Source organism: Heteronotia binoei, chromosome 8, assembly GCF_032191835.1.
Source record: "Heteronotia binoei isolate CCM8104 ecotype False Entrance Well chromosome 8, APGP_CSIRO_Hbin_v1, whole genome shotgun sequence".
Lineage (NCBI taxonomy): Eukaryota > Metazoa > Chordata > Lepidosauria > Squamata > Gekkonidae > Heteronotia > Heteronotia binoei.
The window spans coordinates 34,012,425-34,031,168 of record NC_083230.1 but is presented as its reverse complement, the minus strand read 5'-3'; the positions used below and the strand labels follow the sequence as shown (position 1 = coordinate 34,031,168).

Sequence of the window (18,744 nt, the reverse complement as noted above, 5' to 3'; positions counted from 1 at the left end):
TCTGCATTTGCAGTTGCAATTTGCACTGTAAAGATGGAGTCAAAGCCTTGTAATGTTCTTTAGACCTTAGAAAGTCATTCAATTGAATTAAATCTGGTGGCGAAAAATGCCATCAGGTAGCCACCAATTTATGATGACCCTGTAGGGTTTTTAAAGGCAAGAGATAAGCAAAGGTGGTTTTGCCTGCCTCCTCATAGTAACCCTGACTTCATTGGTGGTCTATCATCCAAATGCTAACCAGGGTTGATCCTGATTAGTTTCTATGATCCAGGTCTGATTGCATTAAGTCAGCATCAATAAAAGCAAAGGCATGATGTTAAATCACTGACTCAGTAAATATATATTTGGACATTCACCACTATCCTTATTTAAAGAACTGCGAGGGCATAGGAATACAGTTGGGATGATTTTTGTGTCTGTGGATTTACACCCAAGGGAGACTTGAAGCCTTCACTTTCCTGTGAGAGTTACTGAATGACCATATCAGACTGAACAGTCCTCACAGAAACTGATTAGAAGGTGGAAGCAGTTGCAATAGGCACTGTAAACATGGAGTCAAAATTAAAGTTATCTTTAGGTACAACTTGGAGATCCTCGATTAGAACATAATTAAATCTATAGGTCTGTAATTTTCATATGCCTTAGAAAAAGTATGTGTTGGATGGGTCCTGGGAGCCCAAAGTACCCATCCACTGCCCAAGGTCCCTCTGCTTGCTTCAGCCTTCTAATTAGTTTCTGTGAGGACAGTTCAGGCTGAACATTTGCTATACAAATACAGTGGCATGACCTGCTTTCAGAGATGGCCAGCAGGTTTAATCTCTGCATGAATTAATTACACTTGCTTCTTTCCACTCAAGATGTGTGACCACTGCTGTAGCTTACACAAAAAGACGCAAGAGTGGGATACTCCGAGGACAGGTGTGTACACTTTTAGGATTTTTGGTTTCAGGAAGTAGTCTTGAACGGACATCTAAGTTGAATTCAGAAACTGAAGCACATTGGGAAACTGCACTAAGTAGAAAGGAAACCAAGTTGTTTTCCACTGAATTAATCCTACTGAGTGATGAGTTATTCTGTTTGCTTGAAGTTCCATATGAAAATACTGACAAATTTATAGCAAGATTTGTACTTAGATTTAATGAAGTGAGATTTGGTGTCTTATATTAAACTAGTACTGTATTGCTTTGAAGGCTTCCAAGCCTACCTCTATGTATTACAATTGATGGTTTTAGCGCAACTAAAATATACACAGATGTTTTTTGTCCAAGTGTTTGGGAAGCAGAGAGCTAGAGTGCTCCAAAGCTACTGCTTGCACCGAGGGCCAGAAACATTCTGAAACAAAAAGTACCCTTTGAGAAAAGGGACAAAAAAGTCTGTTAGACTGTTAAGTTTGCCTTTGTGAGGTTCCTGTGTGGCCTAAAGCATGAGTGAGAAAAAAACCCTTAGTGAATTGTCCTAAGTTTAGTAGAGTTCATGCCTCAGCATTGAAAATAAGTATAAAGAAACTGCAATGGCAATTTCTGATCTAAGCTGCTACCTTGGGCAGTGCAAGGGAAGGGGATGCAGCTTAAAGCAAAATTGGCAAGGTCACTAAAGGTCAAGTAGAATTCAACATGGCTCTAGAGCCAGATGTGACTCAATACAGAACCAAATATGGTTCTGAATGTTTGAACACGTAGAATTTTGTACAAGACTGCACAAAGATCATAGGAATTCTATCAACTCACTCTTCTTGTGTTGGACTAGTCATGCTTAAGTCTACTCATTTTCCATCTAGTGAATATGGTAATGCCTGAACAAACTTTGTATGGCATAATTTTACTAATGTCTGCAGGAAAATTAGGTTGCTAATCAACAGCTGGCTTATTACTTCAAATGGAAACATTTTCCCAATTAAATTTTTAGGAGTCATTTCTTGACGCAGCAGCAGGCTGTTTATGCTTGGGCAATTCTAGCTAGGCATTATATAAGGATACAAGTATGAAAGCTGGAGAAATAAAGATGGTTTGGAATATGCCACAAGAATTATCCTACATTAACTCTCACTTCCCGTCACAACGGAAGTTTTTTTTTTTATGTTATATACATTTTCTCACTCCCAAAGTTAAAATCTATTCCACATATGATGATCATAAAAAATTAGATCTGGAAGTAAAACATGTTTAGCTTATATAAAGAAGTCATTTGAGGGAAACTGATAAACCCACAAAGTTAAAAGGAATATAAGAATTTTTGATGGAACTCAGTATATATCTGATTTGGAAGTCATACTGGCAATAAACAGCCTGCACTGGATGAAGTTCTAAGAGCTCTATTTTGGGAATAAGTTCCACTGAATAAAATGGGACTCCTGAGTAGTTTAGGATTGCTCTACATATCACTTTAAGGTACCAAAATATTAATCAGTTGTTCCATCTGCCAGTTTGGTGTAGTGGTTAAGTGTGCAGACTCTTATCTGGGAGAACCGGGTTTGATTCCCCACTCCTCCACTTGCACCTGCTGGAATGGCCTTGGGTTAGTCATAGCTCTGGCGGAGGTTGTCCTTGAAAGGGCAGCTGCTGTGAGAGCCCTCTCCAGCCCCACCCACCTCACAGGGTGTCTGTTGTGGGGGAGAAAGGTAAAGGAGATTGTGAGCCGCTCTGAGACTCTTCGGAGTGGAGGGCGGGATATAAATCCAATATCATCATCTAAGTAAAGTGGCTAAAACAAAATGTGCTGCTCCAAAAGGAAAACTGCACACACACCACATTAACATAAAGCTGCAATTTCTGGAAGAAATTATTCAAGAAATGCTGGATTACATTAATATTAGCTCAAAACAGACTGCAGGAAAGGATCCTAATAAAGCTACCAAACAGATGTAGAGAAAAGGATACATTTTTATATCATTTTCCTACTAAATCCAGTTTAGTTTGCTTTTAAGACAGGAAGCAGGAGAATCACATATTCAGTCACCATAACATGGTGTAATAAAAAAAACTTAGCTATGGTGACTATATCCATGACATTACTCCCACTGCCATTCCTGTGTCAGAATGGACAGGGCTGGATCTCAACTCAATTGAGATGGATGTGTGTGCGTATGTACACAAGGTGGATGTTTTCACTAGTCTCTTGCCTTCTGCTGCAAATCTTTGATCCACTCCTCAGTGAGTCCTGAGGTTCCATTTACCTCCAAACAACATTTAAGGGAGAGGAGTGGGAGGAGACAGGGTCAAGTGTTTTGTGTTCTGACAAGCACTTTCTGTTAGTGGATATTATCATCTGAATCCAACCCACAGGCAACAGCAGGAGGAGGATGGCATTTTTCCAAGATGTCATTATGTAAGCCCCAACCAACACGTCAAGAGCTTTTAAAATTTTCCAGGGATATTGGTTTCTGTTGATTTCAGTGAAGCTATTTTCACTTCTACCTGGTTAAAACAGGTGCTACAAAACTCCTGTTTATAAGCAGCCCAGTTCCTGAAAGCAAAATGAAATTAATGGTCAGGTCATCCATTTTATGGAATATTCCAGACTACTTGCCAGGGCTTTTTTTTTTGAGCAGGAATGCACAGGAACTCAGTACCGGCTGGCTTGGCATCAGGGAGTGTGACCTAACATGCAAATGAGTTCCTGCTGGGCTTTTTCTACAAAAAAAGCCCTGCTACTTACTATGATTTTATATGCAATAGGTTAAAAATATGTCCTCAAAAACTGAATACCATAAGAGATTAATGCATGTAGAACTCATCTTACAGAAACCAAAGTATAAGAATCATCATATAAGACACACACACAAAAACATATATATATATATATATATATATACACACACACGTATATGAAGTAGACTGCAGGTTTATATCCTGCCCTGCTCTCTGAATCAGAGACTCAGAGCGGCTTACAATCTCCTGTATCTTCTCCCCCCAGAACAGGCACCCTGTGAGATGGGTGGGGCTGAGAGGGCTCTCACAGCAGCTGCCCTTTCAAGGACAACACCTGCAATAGTATGGCTCACCCAGGGCCATTCCAGCAGCTGCAAGTGGAGGAGTGGGGAATCAAACCCAATTCTTCCGGATAAGAGTCCACGCACTTAACCACTACACCAACTGGCTCTCACAATATATAATCCCTTTATAAATTCAATTAAAAAGCTTGAATGATAACAAGGAAATTTTCTAGAGTAGCATCATCCAACATAGGCAATAAACTCTTTTAATTTCAAGGTGAGCTCGGCATCAGTCAGTTTAGCACTTTATACCCCAGAGGAAGCACAATGACAGTTACAAAAATCCACTTTTCAAGGCTGAGAAAGGCTTCACTACATAGCCAAAGAAGTGAGAATGTATGAAAGTGCAATTGCAAGAGATAGGATATGGCTTGCTTCTTTTGCAGGAACTCTTTATCAATCTGCATTCCAATTAAATGTAACCTATTGTGAGACATCAGCATTAGCACATTAAAACAAAATGAGTACAGAAATTTAAAGAATCAAGATAATCTCTGCACAGAACACTTCATTCTGAAGTTATACTGAATGAACATCAGAAGATCGCTTTTAATCTATTTAGGGTCTTTTTGTGTTTGGCAATTTTATGTCCTTAAAACTTATAATTTGGACAGACAGACTCGCTGAAACTATACCAGAATTTCAACAATGCTTTCAGCTTTCTATACAGTGAATACAACAATAATGGACATTCAACAGAACACAAAATAACCTTATTCAGGATGGTCCACATGCCTGCAGATAACATATGGATGAGATCTATTACATTAATGGTGTTGGTTCAAATTCTAGCACTTTGTCAACCAAGATGCAACTACACATTTTGATCTTTATCTCAAGTATAACTTGTGGTCACACCTCAAGTACAATTTATTCATGATCAAAAAAGTGCAATTTATGATTCTTTACATTCCACAACCTGCGGTTGATTTCATGTGCCCCTCTGATTATCTCTGCGTGTAAACATATATTTCAGGACTATACATCCCGGAAGAGCAGTACTGCTATAAGGGATAGGTTATGCATCAAGAGAGTGGGAGGGGAAGCTACCATCATTCCTGAATCTGTAGAAGCCATGATGTACTGAAGAGAAGGTTAGTAAGGTTATCTTAATTCTGGTTTCGGCTTCAGCATTATTTTTAAAAAATCTTCTAAAAATAAACATTCTATTAGGTAATTTAATGCAACAAGAACAATTCTCATATCCAAACAGCTGAATACATACTTTAAAGACTGACAAAAACTTTCAAGCTGAAATACAGAAATAATTAGAAAATAAATTCTTATTTAAAAAGCTAAAACAAAAATCTGAATATTATAAATTATCCCTTTAACTGACATGCACTTCCATTATGCAATATTTCTGATAGAATTTGCAAGAAGAGAAGAGGGGGAAAAAGGACTGTAACTTGCCAGTTTGACTTTCATAATAAAGGAAGTTCAAGTTACAGGATTCTAATGCACAATGATTTTAGATGAAGGGCACTTCAAGCAGTGTCCTAACACCAGTGGCATAAATAGACCTAGTTAAAAAATCAACTTCTAGAAGTGTCCAAAAGGCAATTACAGTCTCACTGAAACCTGTTTCTCAGCAAATACTTTAGACATCCCCCCCCACAAGCTTTGTAATTAACTGGATTAAGGTAAGATTTTGAAGCCTCAGAAGGCATTCCCAAGATATATCCCCTTTAATGTCTCAGTACATACAAATACAGATAACTTGGTTTAGTTTTGGAATTAAAATATAATTCAGCACATTGTTATCACTCCATGAAAGCATGACAGCAGGTCAAGACAACAGTAATTTGAGACCCAGTCACCTTTCACAACACCAAATTCAATAGCTTGCCTACCAAGGTTTTGTCTGGACCACTGAGTACTCTGATACTGCCACAGGTATAGTTTCCAAAATTAACTCACTATAGTTACCGTCCTAATTACACCTGCCTTGAAATAAGTTCTGGTAATGGCACTGACTCCCCAGTACGTTATAAAGTTGCAGTTTTAAACACATTCACATGGAAATTCCAATAAACCCTATGATTTTTGTATTCTCTTAAAACACAAACTGGAGTGCTTGCTGGTATATATCTGGCGTGGATTTATGGAGCCTTGAAACCCATCAATGCAAAGTATGGTAATACTGGAGTGATCCAAAAGTAGAAATGATTTTTGCATAGGATATGTCTGCCACATAAAAGTATTCATAACACAATGAAGGGGGAGGGGGAATAAGGAATTTGCCTATTTAGCCCTCAGTCAGCTCTAATGCATATGAACATACGAACTCGTCTCTGAAACATGGTCATACTTAATGGCTTTTACAGAACTTCAATCAAACTCAGGAACAATGCTGTTCTTGGTTGCCTAATGGAATTTAACCCTTTGCATATACTGTTGCTCAATGTAATGAACAAAAAGGGATGCTGCTGCAAAAAGCAGCAAGTTTCCTTCAACAGCATAAACTGTTACAAGTCAGTCATATGTTAAGAGCTCCTGCTCATCTTTGGTTCTTAATTTAAGATCTGACAAGTTTGAAGCCCTGTCCTGTGTCCAATACTGTAGGAAGGAACCAACTCATTTTTAACCTTTTCAAACACCTAAAACAAGCCTTGCAGATCCAAAAAAGGTTAAGACCACAGAACCAGTTTGCCAGATGAATTAGAGGATAGGTGATACGGGAAAAATACATCATCCAGTGTTTGGCAACATCACTTTCTGTTGGCAAGTGTAAAGTATAGTCACTCCATTGTTTTGACACTCCATACATGGCTTTGACGGTTCGACCCTTTTCAAACCAATTGATGTCACTGTCAGGGTTACAATTGTATTCCACCCATTCTCTAGTAAAGTCGCCAAGGCGTGGAGGGTCTGCTTCATCAATGTCCACCACTTTGGCCAGCTCTGCTCCTTGTACTGCAATATATTGGTCATTGACTTTTCTTACTTCCTTAATCCAAGGCTGAGAATTCTCACAGTCTAAGACTATAATAAGTCGTGAACAAAAAGAGCCATTCTTCTCTCTCCACCACTCTAAAAGCGTATCCAACCGTAATGCATCGCCACCTGAAGGGAAATGGAAGACATCATTATCACACCAAAATAGTTACATTTCATGTCAATAGCTGTTTGACAGTAAAGTTATAGCCAGGCCAATGTAAAATGCTTTGGGAATCACTGAGGACCCATTCTATTTAGAGGCTAGATATTTTCACAACACTTCCACAATGCTTTCATATCATATTGCATTTTGGACTAGATTATCCCCATGTTCAGAAGTCCTGCACTTGTTGGACTTTGTGTTTAACTATGGAAGACAGGGCATGAACCATGACTCAATCACTATTTTCAAAAACAGTGAGACTGACTCCGGAATCCCCCATCTACTCACCAGGCGATCAGTTTTTTTCAACACTGACTAGAGCAGGGATATTCACACATGTAGCCAACAGTTATGCAAACACTTCTATGGACCAAGGGCCTTAAACATACTATAAAAGTATTCAAGAACCATTTTTAATCTAACTTCTCATTTTCAGATGCAAGTACTGGATTGAAGCCCTGAAATATGCATTTTAAAATTAAATAATATTTCCAGTCCAAAACAGCATGGAGATTAACAGGTAACTGTTTCAGGTGAAAACGGTTACATTTTTTTCAGTTGTAATTATTAAAATGAAATGTTCCTCAATCGAGAAAAAAAGAACCTAAACTGGATAAGTATGTAGTTTGGGGCAGGACTATTAGGCTTTTATGAGAAACTCTTTTGGTTCTAAAAAAAATAGTAATCTATATACCCAATACAGGAGCAGCCAGACAAACCAAATAAGTAGCAGTTAATTAGAAGAGAGGTTTGCTTCAGCCTGAAAAAAAGGCATACTAATAGAGTTTTCTTAGTTCAATGATCCAAGAGATGCTAGTGATAACCAGTGCTTGGAGACTTATTTCTGTCAAGAGTCACTCCATCTTTGTTCCTCTTGCCATATGTTATCACCGAGGGGGTGATGAATGAATAAAAGTGAACCCGCGCAAAATCCCCGCTTCAGCTTGGTGCGCTTGGCTTGAATTATAACGGTCAGGGCAAGGGGTTATAAGAACAAGGAACTGGCGGGAGAGCCAGTTCCGACAAGGCCTGTACCTACCTATGATGCTGGAATAAAGATCTTGAACTTTACTTGTCTGTTCCTTGCCTCTGGGTCTGACATTTTGTTGGAACTCCTACCCATCCCTGAGTGGCCTGAACCCAGACTAATGATGGCTGGTGGACAGGACCAAGCTACGAAGATTACCACAACCACCGACGAGGAGGAGCCCAAGCCCGAGGGGCCGAGGCTGACCCCTGACACAGTGACAGTGCAGAGGAGAGATTGGGGCTCCATGGATTTCTGGGAGAGTATTATCAGAGATCTGAGAGAGGACCCCCACCACTGCACCTGCCTCTCGGGATTGCAGAGATCCTACCACCTGTGGGGGTTCCAGGGTGAGAGTGGAGGCGACTACCTCTAGGTGAGCGGGCCAGGGAACGGCGCTCACGACTGGGCGCAAGAAGCCCTTGCCAGCCAGAGCAGCCAACTACGGGAGGAGATGCAAGCCATGCACGCCTTTTTGATCCAGGAGATGCACAACCTCGCCCGGCAACTACAGATGGTGGTGGAGTGAGTTGCGGCTGCACCCCCTACAAGTTCCATGGGAGGGCAAACAGCCAGGGGCCCCATCAGGGGGAGAGCCACCCACGGGAAGAGAACCCCCGGCAGGGGGCGAACCAGTGCTCCAACCCCAACCCGAAGGAACCAGTCCTGATGCCAGGCGGGCTCCAAGTCAGCGAAACAAAGTTCAATGGGGACTCCGCGGAACTCGCCTACTTCATAGTATCGGTGCGGGGCCGCCTCAGCGTCTGGGCCCGCAACTTCCCGATGGAGCAGTTGCGGGTGGTGTACATCGGAAGCTGCCTCTGCGGAGCAGCCACCCAGTGGTATGTTACGCTGTTTGAGAGTCGGTCTTCAGCACTGAATTCAGCCATGGACCTCCTGCGGGCCCTGTGCCACCCCTTCAAGGATCCTCTACAAGAAACCAAAGCCATATTGGCCCTGCAGGACCTGAAGCAGGGCGCGGGGTCGGTGAATGAATACCTCAATGAGTTCAGGGCACTGAACTCGAAGGTCCACCGATGGGACGAAGGGGCCAAAATCGAGCAATTCAAGAGGGGCCTGAGCTCCCACATTTATGAAGAGGTCCTAAAGGCAGGCGAGCTGAGAGACCTAGTTGGCTGGATCCAACTGGCTTGCGAAACAGAGGATCGCAACAAGATGATCACCCTCCACAAGAAACAACAGAATGGGTCCTCCAAGGAAGGATGGGAGAAAACCCCCAAACCGAGCCTTCCCAAGAGAATCCCCGAGTCACTCTCCCGAGAGGAGTGAAACTGCTGGGCTAAAGCCAAACTGTGCTTCAAGTGTGTGTGTGTGTGGGGGGGGGGGAGAATCATATCACCAGCGAGTGCCCAAGCAAGCTGCGAGGGCTGTGGACCTCCACACTGGCCAAGCCGGAAGCCAAGAAGAAAGCCGGGGGATCGGGGGCCTCGATTGCCACAGCCAAGTCTGTAGTGCTACAGTTCTGGGAAGCTGATCACAGAGGAGTCTGAGGAGGAAGACGGAGGGGCCCAGCTGTCGGGAAATGACAACGACCTGCTATGAGGAGCACGCAACAGCAGGTCCAAGCCACAGCCGCGCCACTAAAGATGAGATTATCCAGGACTTTATACTATGTTCCCATAACCTTAGTAAACCCAGTCATGAAATGATTCTCCTGCATCAGGGCCCTACTGTACTTGGGATGCTCTAAAGACTTACTATCTCCCAGTTTGGAAGAAGCACTAGGACTAAGAACTGTGCCCCTTAAGGAACCTTATGTATTTGAGCAGATGGATGGGAGCCTGATGAAGGGGGAACCATGTAGCATGGGGCCAGAAGTATGCGCACTAGGGATGGGAGAGCATTGGGAACCCCACACCTTCATCATCGCCCCGGCCACCAAATTCCAAGCCGTCCTCAGCCTAGAGTGCCTGGCCAATCATGACCTGCTTATCTAATGGAGCAGGAGTGCAATATATTTTCTGGCCCGGTGTCTGAAGGCCACCGCTGGAACAAAAAGTGAGGCCCATATCCCCCTCCTCAGATGAAAAAGCTATGTCACCAAAGTCAAGGTACCCAGCCTACCCCCCGAATACCAAGATCTGCATAAGGTGTACAATGCTCAAGAGGTGGATGAGCAACCCCCTCACTGAGACACAGACTGTGCCATTGAACTTGTGGAGGGGGAGCCACTGCCCAAAGCTAAACTGTAAATGATGAGCCGGGGGGGGAGGGAGGAGCTACAAAAGTTCCTGGAACTAAACCTACGCAGGGGTTTTATGTGACCCACCAAGTCCCCTATGCCGCCCCGGTACTATTTTGAAAGAAAAGACGGCTATGCACTGACTTTCGTGGGTTGAATGCGATTTCCATGAGTAACGTGTACCCTCTTCCCCTCATACGGGACCTCCTAGGGGGGGTGTCACAAAGAAAAATCTTTACCAAGCTCGATCTCCGGGATGCGTACTTCTGAGTGCGCATCAAGGAGGGGGACAAGTGGAAAACTGCCTTTAACACTCCACTCGGTCAATATGAATACCTGGTCATGCCATTCGGCCTCAATGGGGCTCCGGGAGTATTTATGAACTTAATCAATGAAGTGTTGCACAAATACCTTTATAAGGGCGTGATCTGCTACCTAGATGATGTTTTGATATATTCTCAGGACCTACGCTCTCACATCCACTTTGTGAGGGAGGTGCTCCAGACCCTGTATGAGCATAAACTGTTTACCAAGCTGTCCAAATGCGAATTCCATAAAACAGAACTCAATTTCTTAGGATACCGCATCTCCACGGGAGGGGGGGGGGTTGGGGATGGACCCAAACAAGGTACAAGCAGTGATCGACTGGGAACCTCCCCAAATGCACAAACAGCTCCAGAGTTTCCTGGGGTTCGCAAATTTCTATAGGGGGTTCATCAATAACTTTGCCGAGGTCACCCTACCCCTCAAAGAACTGTTAAAAACAAAAGGGAAGGGGCTGCAAGCCTTAAAAGGCAGTTCTGGCCTTCAGTGGACAGGGGAGTGCCAAAAAGCATTTGATGAACTGAAAGCACGGTTTATGTCTGAGCCCTGTCTAATACATCCTGATGAGAACAAAAGGTTTGTGGTTCAATGTGATGTGAGCGACGTTGCACACGCAGCCGTGTTGCTCCAAGAGGGGCCAGACGGCCAACTGCACCCCTGTGCGTATCTGTCCCAGAAATTTAGCCCAACCGAACGCAATTGGTCTGTTTGGGACAAAGAAGTCTCCGCCATTAAACTCGCCCTAGAAAAATAGAGGCACTACCTAGAGGGGGCGCCTATCACCTGCAAATGGACGGACAGACGGAATGCACCAACATGGTGCTGGAACAATTCCTATGCTGTTACACGTCCTTCCAGCAGGACAATTGGGTGGCTTTATTGCTATTCGCAGAATACGCTTATAATAGCGTGCATAGTGCCACCAAAGTAAGCCCTTTTCAAGCAGTGTATGGGTATGGAAGCAAGCTTATTCCGGAACTCGCCCCCTCCCCATTGGCCCCAGTAGACTTTGCGGATTGGTGGAAAGGGATAGCAGGGAGATGGGCAGTTATCAGGCAGCAACTCCAGAGGGCGCAAGAAGTTTACAAGGCTCAATATGACAAAAAAGCACTCCGAACTTTGGGATTTAGTGGCGGGGAACAAGGTGTATATTTCAACTAAATACCCAACGCCCAAAATTGCAAAAAGTTGGGGCTGAAGTATTTGGGGCCTTTCCCGATCAAATGGATTATAAATAAGGTGACTGTTGAACTGGACTTGCCAAAAAATCTTAAACATGTGCACCCTTGTTTCCACGCTAGCTATCTGAAGAAAGACCCTGGGCCTTCGTCATGGCACCCCCAGATAGAACCACCGCCCCGCCTCTGGTTCGTGGTCAGATTTATCATGAGGTGCAGGAAATTCTCGACGCCAAGATCAAGCATGGTGAACTCTTTTACCTTATCAAATGGACTCACTTCCCATTAAGTCAAGCAGAACGGGTCAAGGCCAAAGACACAAACTGTAAAGCTTTGATTAAGGACTTTTACAACAAATTGTAAGTTACTAGGCAACCAAGGTCAGGAGAGCGGAAAGAGATGTAACCGAGGGGGTGATAACGAGCACCTGGGGTAATGACTGAATAGAAGTGAACCCGCGCAAAATCCCCGCTTTACGATTTTTAAAGGTTTTATTGATTTAAACTACAAAAGAAAGAAATATTGCAGATACATAAAAAAGAGGGGAAAAGGGGCTTGACAGAATGGGGAAAACACAAACAGAAACCAGTACATATATATCAATTATAATTCCACTTCCCAATAAAATGCTCAGATCATTCTACCTACAAGTATAAAAATCTCCTTAAATATTACCTTCCTTTCTTCCTTTACCAGACTAAAAAAAGGAATACTTTCTTTTAATAAATTAGTAAAGCACTGTAAATCTGGATACTTCTTCTTAAACACAAATTAAATATAACCAGTTGAGAAAAAAGATTTTTTCTTTCAAACTGTCCCGCCAATTTTATCTAACTTAACTTAAACCTATTATAAGCACAAATTAAATTGTTGATTTACCGAAATCCTTATTAAAAATGCACATAAAATCATTTCTTTGTCCTTTGCAAATTACATAAAATACAACTAAATGTTTTGTCTATCTCCGTCTAAGCCATTTCTCCTGATAACATATTAAAAGCAAGTCTGCCAAATTACCGTCTACCCAATTCCACAGCAATTATGCTATCTGCCTTTTCAACCTTTGATCTTATACTTATATCATTATAAACAATCTCGCTAAATAGGCAAACTGTGAATAAATCTACTATATAGAGAAATATGTTAACTGCACTCATTAACATTACTTCTTCAAAATCTCCATTATTCTTTTAAAATCTAACATCTGTTCATTATTAATGGTTACATATTTATTCACAAGGGAAAGAAAAAAAAAGAACCCAGATTCCAGAGTCCTTCTTCCCAAAGATTAAAAACTTTTAAGTTCCTTTGATTTCTGCACCCATATTGCATCCGAGGCAGCCCATTTAATCACAGTCTGTCTTTTGATATCACATTTCACTTCTTAGTCAGAGTTCCTTGTCCAGCCATTCACCAAAGCAGAAAAAAAAATCCCAAATCCTTTTTTCCGAAAGGCTTTCCAAATCCTGATTTGTTGATTGGAGTGCAGCTTTTCTCTTCTCAACATGGCCTGCCCCCTCAACCGCAGGGGGAAGAATTCATCGCCATTTTTCCCTCTCAGCTTGATTTCACTGCATCTTAATTTCCAGTCTAGTTTTGAAAATGTGTCACAAGAGAGTATCTTCCTTTTCCTTTGTTTATTTTGGAGAGTATCACTTTCCCCTTCCACTTTAACTGCCATCAATACACTCTCTTTAGAACCGAACCCCTGTAGGTTTACAATTTCATTAGCTGTCAGCATAAAACATCCCATTTGGTCGTTAAGGAGCTGCATGAATGAGATAAGATCTTCCTTCAGAAAAATGAGATTTGAACAAATATCTTTTCCATGTGACATTTCATTAAACGGTGCAATTTCTAATATCAAACTAAGTCTCTTAAATCAGATTGTAAATTCGCTTCAAGCTCCTATTAATCCCCGTTCCGCAACAGCTCCAACAGAAGTTTTAGAAACCATTCTTTCAGATACAGTCAGGCAATAGAGGCAGAACTCTCTGCAATATAACTCCTTCGTACTCATATCATATTGCAACTTCTTAGTAAACTCTTTGGTGTATATATGTCCAATTATAGTCCGGGTCAATTTTGGTAATTATATTCAATTCAGTTTAAGTAGTTAAGACTGCTCGTGACATTTCGAGAACTCTTCTAAAAGCTTTGAGCTGGTCTTTTGTAGTTATGCAGAGTGACCCATCAGGGAGTAGAATTAGAAAAAAACACCTACTTGTTAAGTAGAGTCATTGCTTTAGGAGTAGAAAAATGCTGCTTCAAAGTCGTACTGGAGAAAGTGAAAGCAAAAAGCAATCGGGCATTCTTCTTTTTCTGCAAGTATGCCAGCTTTCATGGCCGCGGAGCTTCAGGACGAACAGAGAGCAGCTGCTGCTGGCCCCCTCCCCCCATAAAGGTCTCATGCCGAAGAAAAAGCCACTCCGGGCTTATTCTATGGAGGCATCACTTCTGTGACGCCCTTCCAATGGCCAGACTCAGAGTTGCCACAGAGAGACGATCTGCAAGCAACTCTGAAGCCAAGATGATGGATCCCGGAAGTCCAAAATCCCCGCTTTAGCTTGGCATGCTTGGCTTGAATTATAACGGTCAGGGCGAGGGGTTATAAGAGCAAGGAACTGGCGGGAGAGCCAGTTCCAACAATGCCTGTACCTGCCTATAATGCTGGAATAAAGATCTTGAACTTTACTCGTCTGTTCCTTGCCTCTGGGTCTGACAATTTCAGCAGAAGGATTTTACTGTTTTACTTGCAACAAAACACAAAGAATTGCAAATTACTTCGTTTCCCTTTGGCAATGTGAGGTTTGAACCAACGCAGATTTCACAACTGCAAGCTTAAAATAATTCTTCCAAAATGTTAAGGCTCAGGGGTTAGGAAAAATAAAGTGCTACAAAATCTTCCAACTCCAGAAATATGAAGGCTGCCAAGTCAACTCAGAAGAAATCTGGACCTCAATTGTTTTATTTAAAATTATTTTAGTAAAAGCAAAACCATGGAAAGCATGAGCACACACCCACAACTTAACAGAATTGGCAATTAAACAGATAATTCCAAAAAGCTCTCTTTGGAATGTTGTGTGATGCAGTGCAAGGATCAACAGTAGAGAAAGCAGAGAGGAAACTCAAGTCACTTCTGTTTGGATCCAAGCCATTAATGAATCTCTATTCAATTTGTCACAAACCTTGCAGGCTGATCTATAAATAACAGAATTATGTTATGAGATGCTCTTTGGTTCTGCATCTAGGGTATATTTGATAACCAGGACCAAACTATACACTGCATTTCTGCCCATGAAAGCTAAACCATCCACTCTTTCCTTCTTGGGCCGTAGTGTGAAAGAAACTTCAAAGGACAACCATGTCTTTTCACAAGTATTTTGATCAGCAATGACAAAACATTACATAACACTTGTTGGTGGCCTTTATTGTTTTATTGAAATTCTGATGATTTGTCAAGTGAATAGTGGGAAATGTTTTAAATACATACATTTGTCGCAAAAATCTTGCAATTTAGATTTGTCCATGTACCAATGTGGTCCTATTTGCCTTAGTGCACTTCCAATGATTGAATAGCCTGGCAAACAAAAGTAACACCCCATCAAAGAACACTTGAGTGTTCTTCTATGCTACAAAAGTTCTTCTATGCTACAAAAAAGGAAAAAATCATTCCAAATATGCAGACAAAAAAAAATTCTTCTGAATAAAGCAAATAAATTGAAAAAATCCATTTTCAAAGGAAAAGTAATAGTTCTGGGACTTTAAATTAACAGTTTTCAATTCTTTCTCAGGAAAAAAAACCAATTATTTGAATATAACATATGCAAAGGTTCTCTCTCATGCCTGGCTTTTCCAGAGTGAATTAGGACCCACGCTGGAAAAGGGACTAATTCACATAGATCTGTGTAGCAAATATACATCTTCTCAAGCACATACAGATGCCTGCCTTCTATATGGAAAAAAGAGAAAAAGGGAGCTAAAAAACCTTTTGGGCACCTTATCACCCACACCCCACCAACACAATCAAGCCAGAATTAGTTCTTTATATACCAAGGAATAAAATGTGTACCTGATAATTCACAAAAACCAATCATTATACCGAAGATAACATAAATGTAAAAAAGAGCTGCAAATGCCGGTTACCTGCTAGTGCCCATTCCCCAGTGCCATGAGTATGGCCGCTGTAGTACAGAACATAGGTGTCATGTCTGGGTCCATCAGGTGTCCGAACTTCAAGAAAAGATTTCAGTTTGGAATGAAGGGTATCAAAAGAAAGTCCACTTGTAGAATAGTCACAGCCGTAAGTCTCAATCATATGATATGAAAAGAATCTTTGAATGTCATTAAGCATGCCTGTTGATCTTAAGTTTAGCTCTTGTACATGCTCAGGTGGAAGAAGGGTTGGTTGGCCATCAGGACTGGGTGAGGAGAGGAGGGTAGAAAAAGGAAAATTACAATCCGGATACTTCTGTCATTTATAGAACTTTGCTTTATGATACAGGTGAACCACTTTACCACTGTACTGACTAATACATTTAAAGATAAAGATGTTCAGTTACAAAATGTTTATGAAACAAGGTTCTGTGAAACACTGAGAGCTCCATAGTTTAAATACCACAGATGCAATAGCAGGCCTCGGATTCAGTGGGAGCTCACAGGAGTGCAGCTCCTGAACCTTTCTGAGGGTTCCACCTCCTCCTTCCCACCTTGTCTATTGAATAGTAGGTGCAGCTGCACAACAATCCCTGGATGAGCTCCACCACCTATTTGTCTACAAAATGACCCCTAAATAGATGTCATTTCTAAAATAACCAAGTCTTCACTGAGTTGGTAAATTTGCATTTAGGATGCATTTTCCAGACTGAACATAGAGACCCACATGACTGCTTATTTTATAGATGTGCATTTAAAGCAAACAAACAAAATTCCCTGCAGGCAGGGAAAGTCAAAAAAAGAAAGAAAGAAAATAAAGAAAAGGAAAATTTTTGCAAAGAAATATCCTTTCCCCTCACCTCTGGTAGAACTCCCCCCCCAGAAAAACAGGATATTTGGGGCAATCCCCAAAAGCTCTTTGAGATGTTTTTTTTAAATGAGTGAAATGCTTTTGAAGACAAGGTGTTACTCAAAATATGTAGTATCAAGATTTTTATGTAAGACAATCTATGGCATTAGATAATAATTCCTGCTTATACTGTAGAAATATACAGAATGTTTCCAAAAATACGTTGATAACTTAAATTCAATTAATTCTGTAATAATAATGTTTTATAGTGTAGGATGAAAATACACTGTTGAATAGTTTGGCACTTCCAGTATTATAAAATGCAATACAATATCCTAATATGCAGTTAGACCCTTGTATAAGATTGTTTTCTGTTCAAATAATACACTTTATTTTCCACCAAAGATATTTTCTAATTTTAACCGTTATTTTTCCTGCCTCTCAGATGGCAAAAACTAAGATGCACATGAGAAGGTAGAACCGGGTGCAGCAGTTTGTAGCACTCACTCTCATGCATTGGAATATTCACATTTCAGTGGTGGAAACTAGTCAAAGGGTCAAAATTACTGATTTTATTGACCAAAAATCTACCCCCCCCCCCAAAAAAAAACCCTGGCCAAAAACTGACAAATTACTGAACAATTTAATTGCAGCCAATTGATAAATTAGCATTTTAAAAGTAAAACTGGGACTTCATTGTAAAAAAGAAATTATTATCTGGCTTCCACTATCCCCATTGCCAGCTATCACACACCTTTTTATCGAAAAAAGCCCTATTTTATGAAGACAGGATAATGTTTTCATAATTGTACAAAATTTAAGGCAAAAAAACCTCCTTTTAAAAGTAATCATATACTGCAGATAATAAAAGCAGCAAAACATTAAAATAATACATAAAATTATTATGAGAACAAAACATAATTACTTTAAGGTAAGACTTGTCTTTGGTTTTACTTTATCTTTGGTTTTTAGCAGAAAAAAGATAACAACTTCTTTTCTCAACAAATTAAATCAAGAGTTTCCGGCTAAATATCAGAAAGAACTTCCTGACTGTTAGAGCAGTTCCTCAGTGGAACAGGCTTCCTCGGAAGGTGGTGGGCTCTCCCTCCTTGGAGGTTTTTAAGCAGAGGCTAGATGGCCACCTGACAGCAATGCTGATTCTGTGAATTAGGCAGATCATGAGAAGCAGGGCAGGAAGGGTTGAATCAATGCTTAGTTCTTGTGGCTCTTTCTTACACTTCCAGGGAAATGCTGATTGTAACTTTGGGGTCAGTAAGCAATTTTTCTCCAGGCCAGTTTGGCAAGGGATCCAAAGGTTTTTTGCCATCTTCTAGGCATGGAGCAGGGGTCACTGGGGATGTATGAATGTGGGGGAGGTATTTGTGAGTTTCCTGTATTGTGCAGGAGGTTTGACTAGATGACCCCGGAGGTCCCTTCCAACTCTGATTCTATAACAGTTTTCTGCACTGCATCCACAAGCTTTTTTTCTTGTACTCTTCTTACATTGCTTTTTCTACTTAGCCAAGCCTCCAGTTGGTGTGGGATTCACGCCCCCCCCCCCCAATTCAGGGGCTTTTATCTAAGCCTTTTCAGTTCTGCTTCCATCCTCTTCACTGTCTATCCTCTAAAACCTTTCTAACTCACCTGCCTTTTCCTTTCCTTTTCCTTTTGCTCCCTCTCTTTAATGGCATGCTGTTCATCACAATATTGCTTGTAATGAACATGAACTGCTCTTGCCATCTGTAAAAGCTCCTGTGTGATATTAGCATGGTATACCAAGTTTTTGTATAAAATGATATAAAGTTTCTTTGACCATCAGGTGGGCATTCAAAGTTCTCTCTGATATGCTGGCTCTTTCATCAGTCAAAATGCATCCAGATTTTAAAAACATAAAAAGAATGTCTTCTCACTGG

At 41.2% G+C, this 18,744-nt stretch overlaps 1 protein-coding gene across 2 annotated transcripts in view; it reads right to left on the bottom strand.

Annotated features, from left to right (window-relative positions):
- Positions 1 to 4,156: 4,156 nt before the first annotated feature.
- TMEM168 (transmembrane protein 168) overlaps positions 4,157 to 18,744 on the bottom strand; it is a 28,004-nt gene continuing 13,416 nt past the window's right edge. For both annotated transcript variants that reach the window (XM_060244881.1, XM_060244880.1), the window contains exons 4-5: positions 15,973 to 16,247; positions 4,157 to 7,057 (exon numbers count right to left, since the gene is read on the bottom strand). In XM_060244881.1, coding sequence (XP_060100864.1) covers positions 6,510 to 7,057; positions 15,973 to 16,247 — 823 coding nt within the window. In that variant the 3' untranslated portion in view covers positions 4,157 to 6,509. The remainder of the gene's footprint in view (positions 7,058 to 15,972; positions 16,248 to 18,744) is intronic.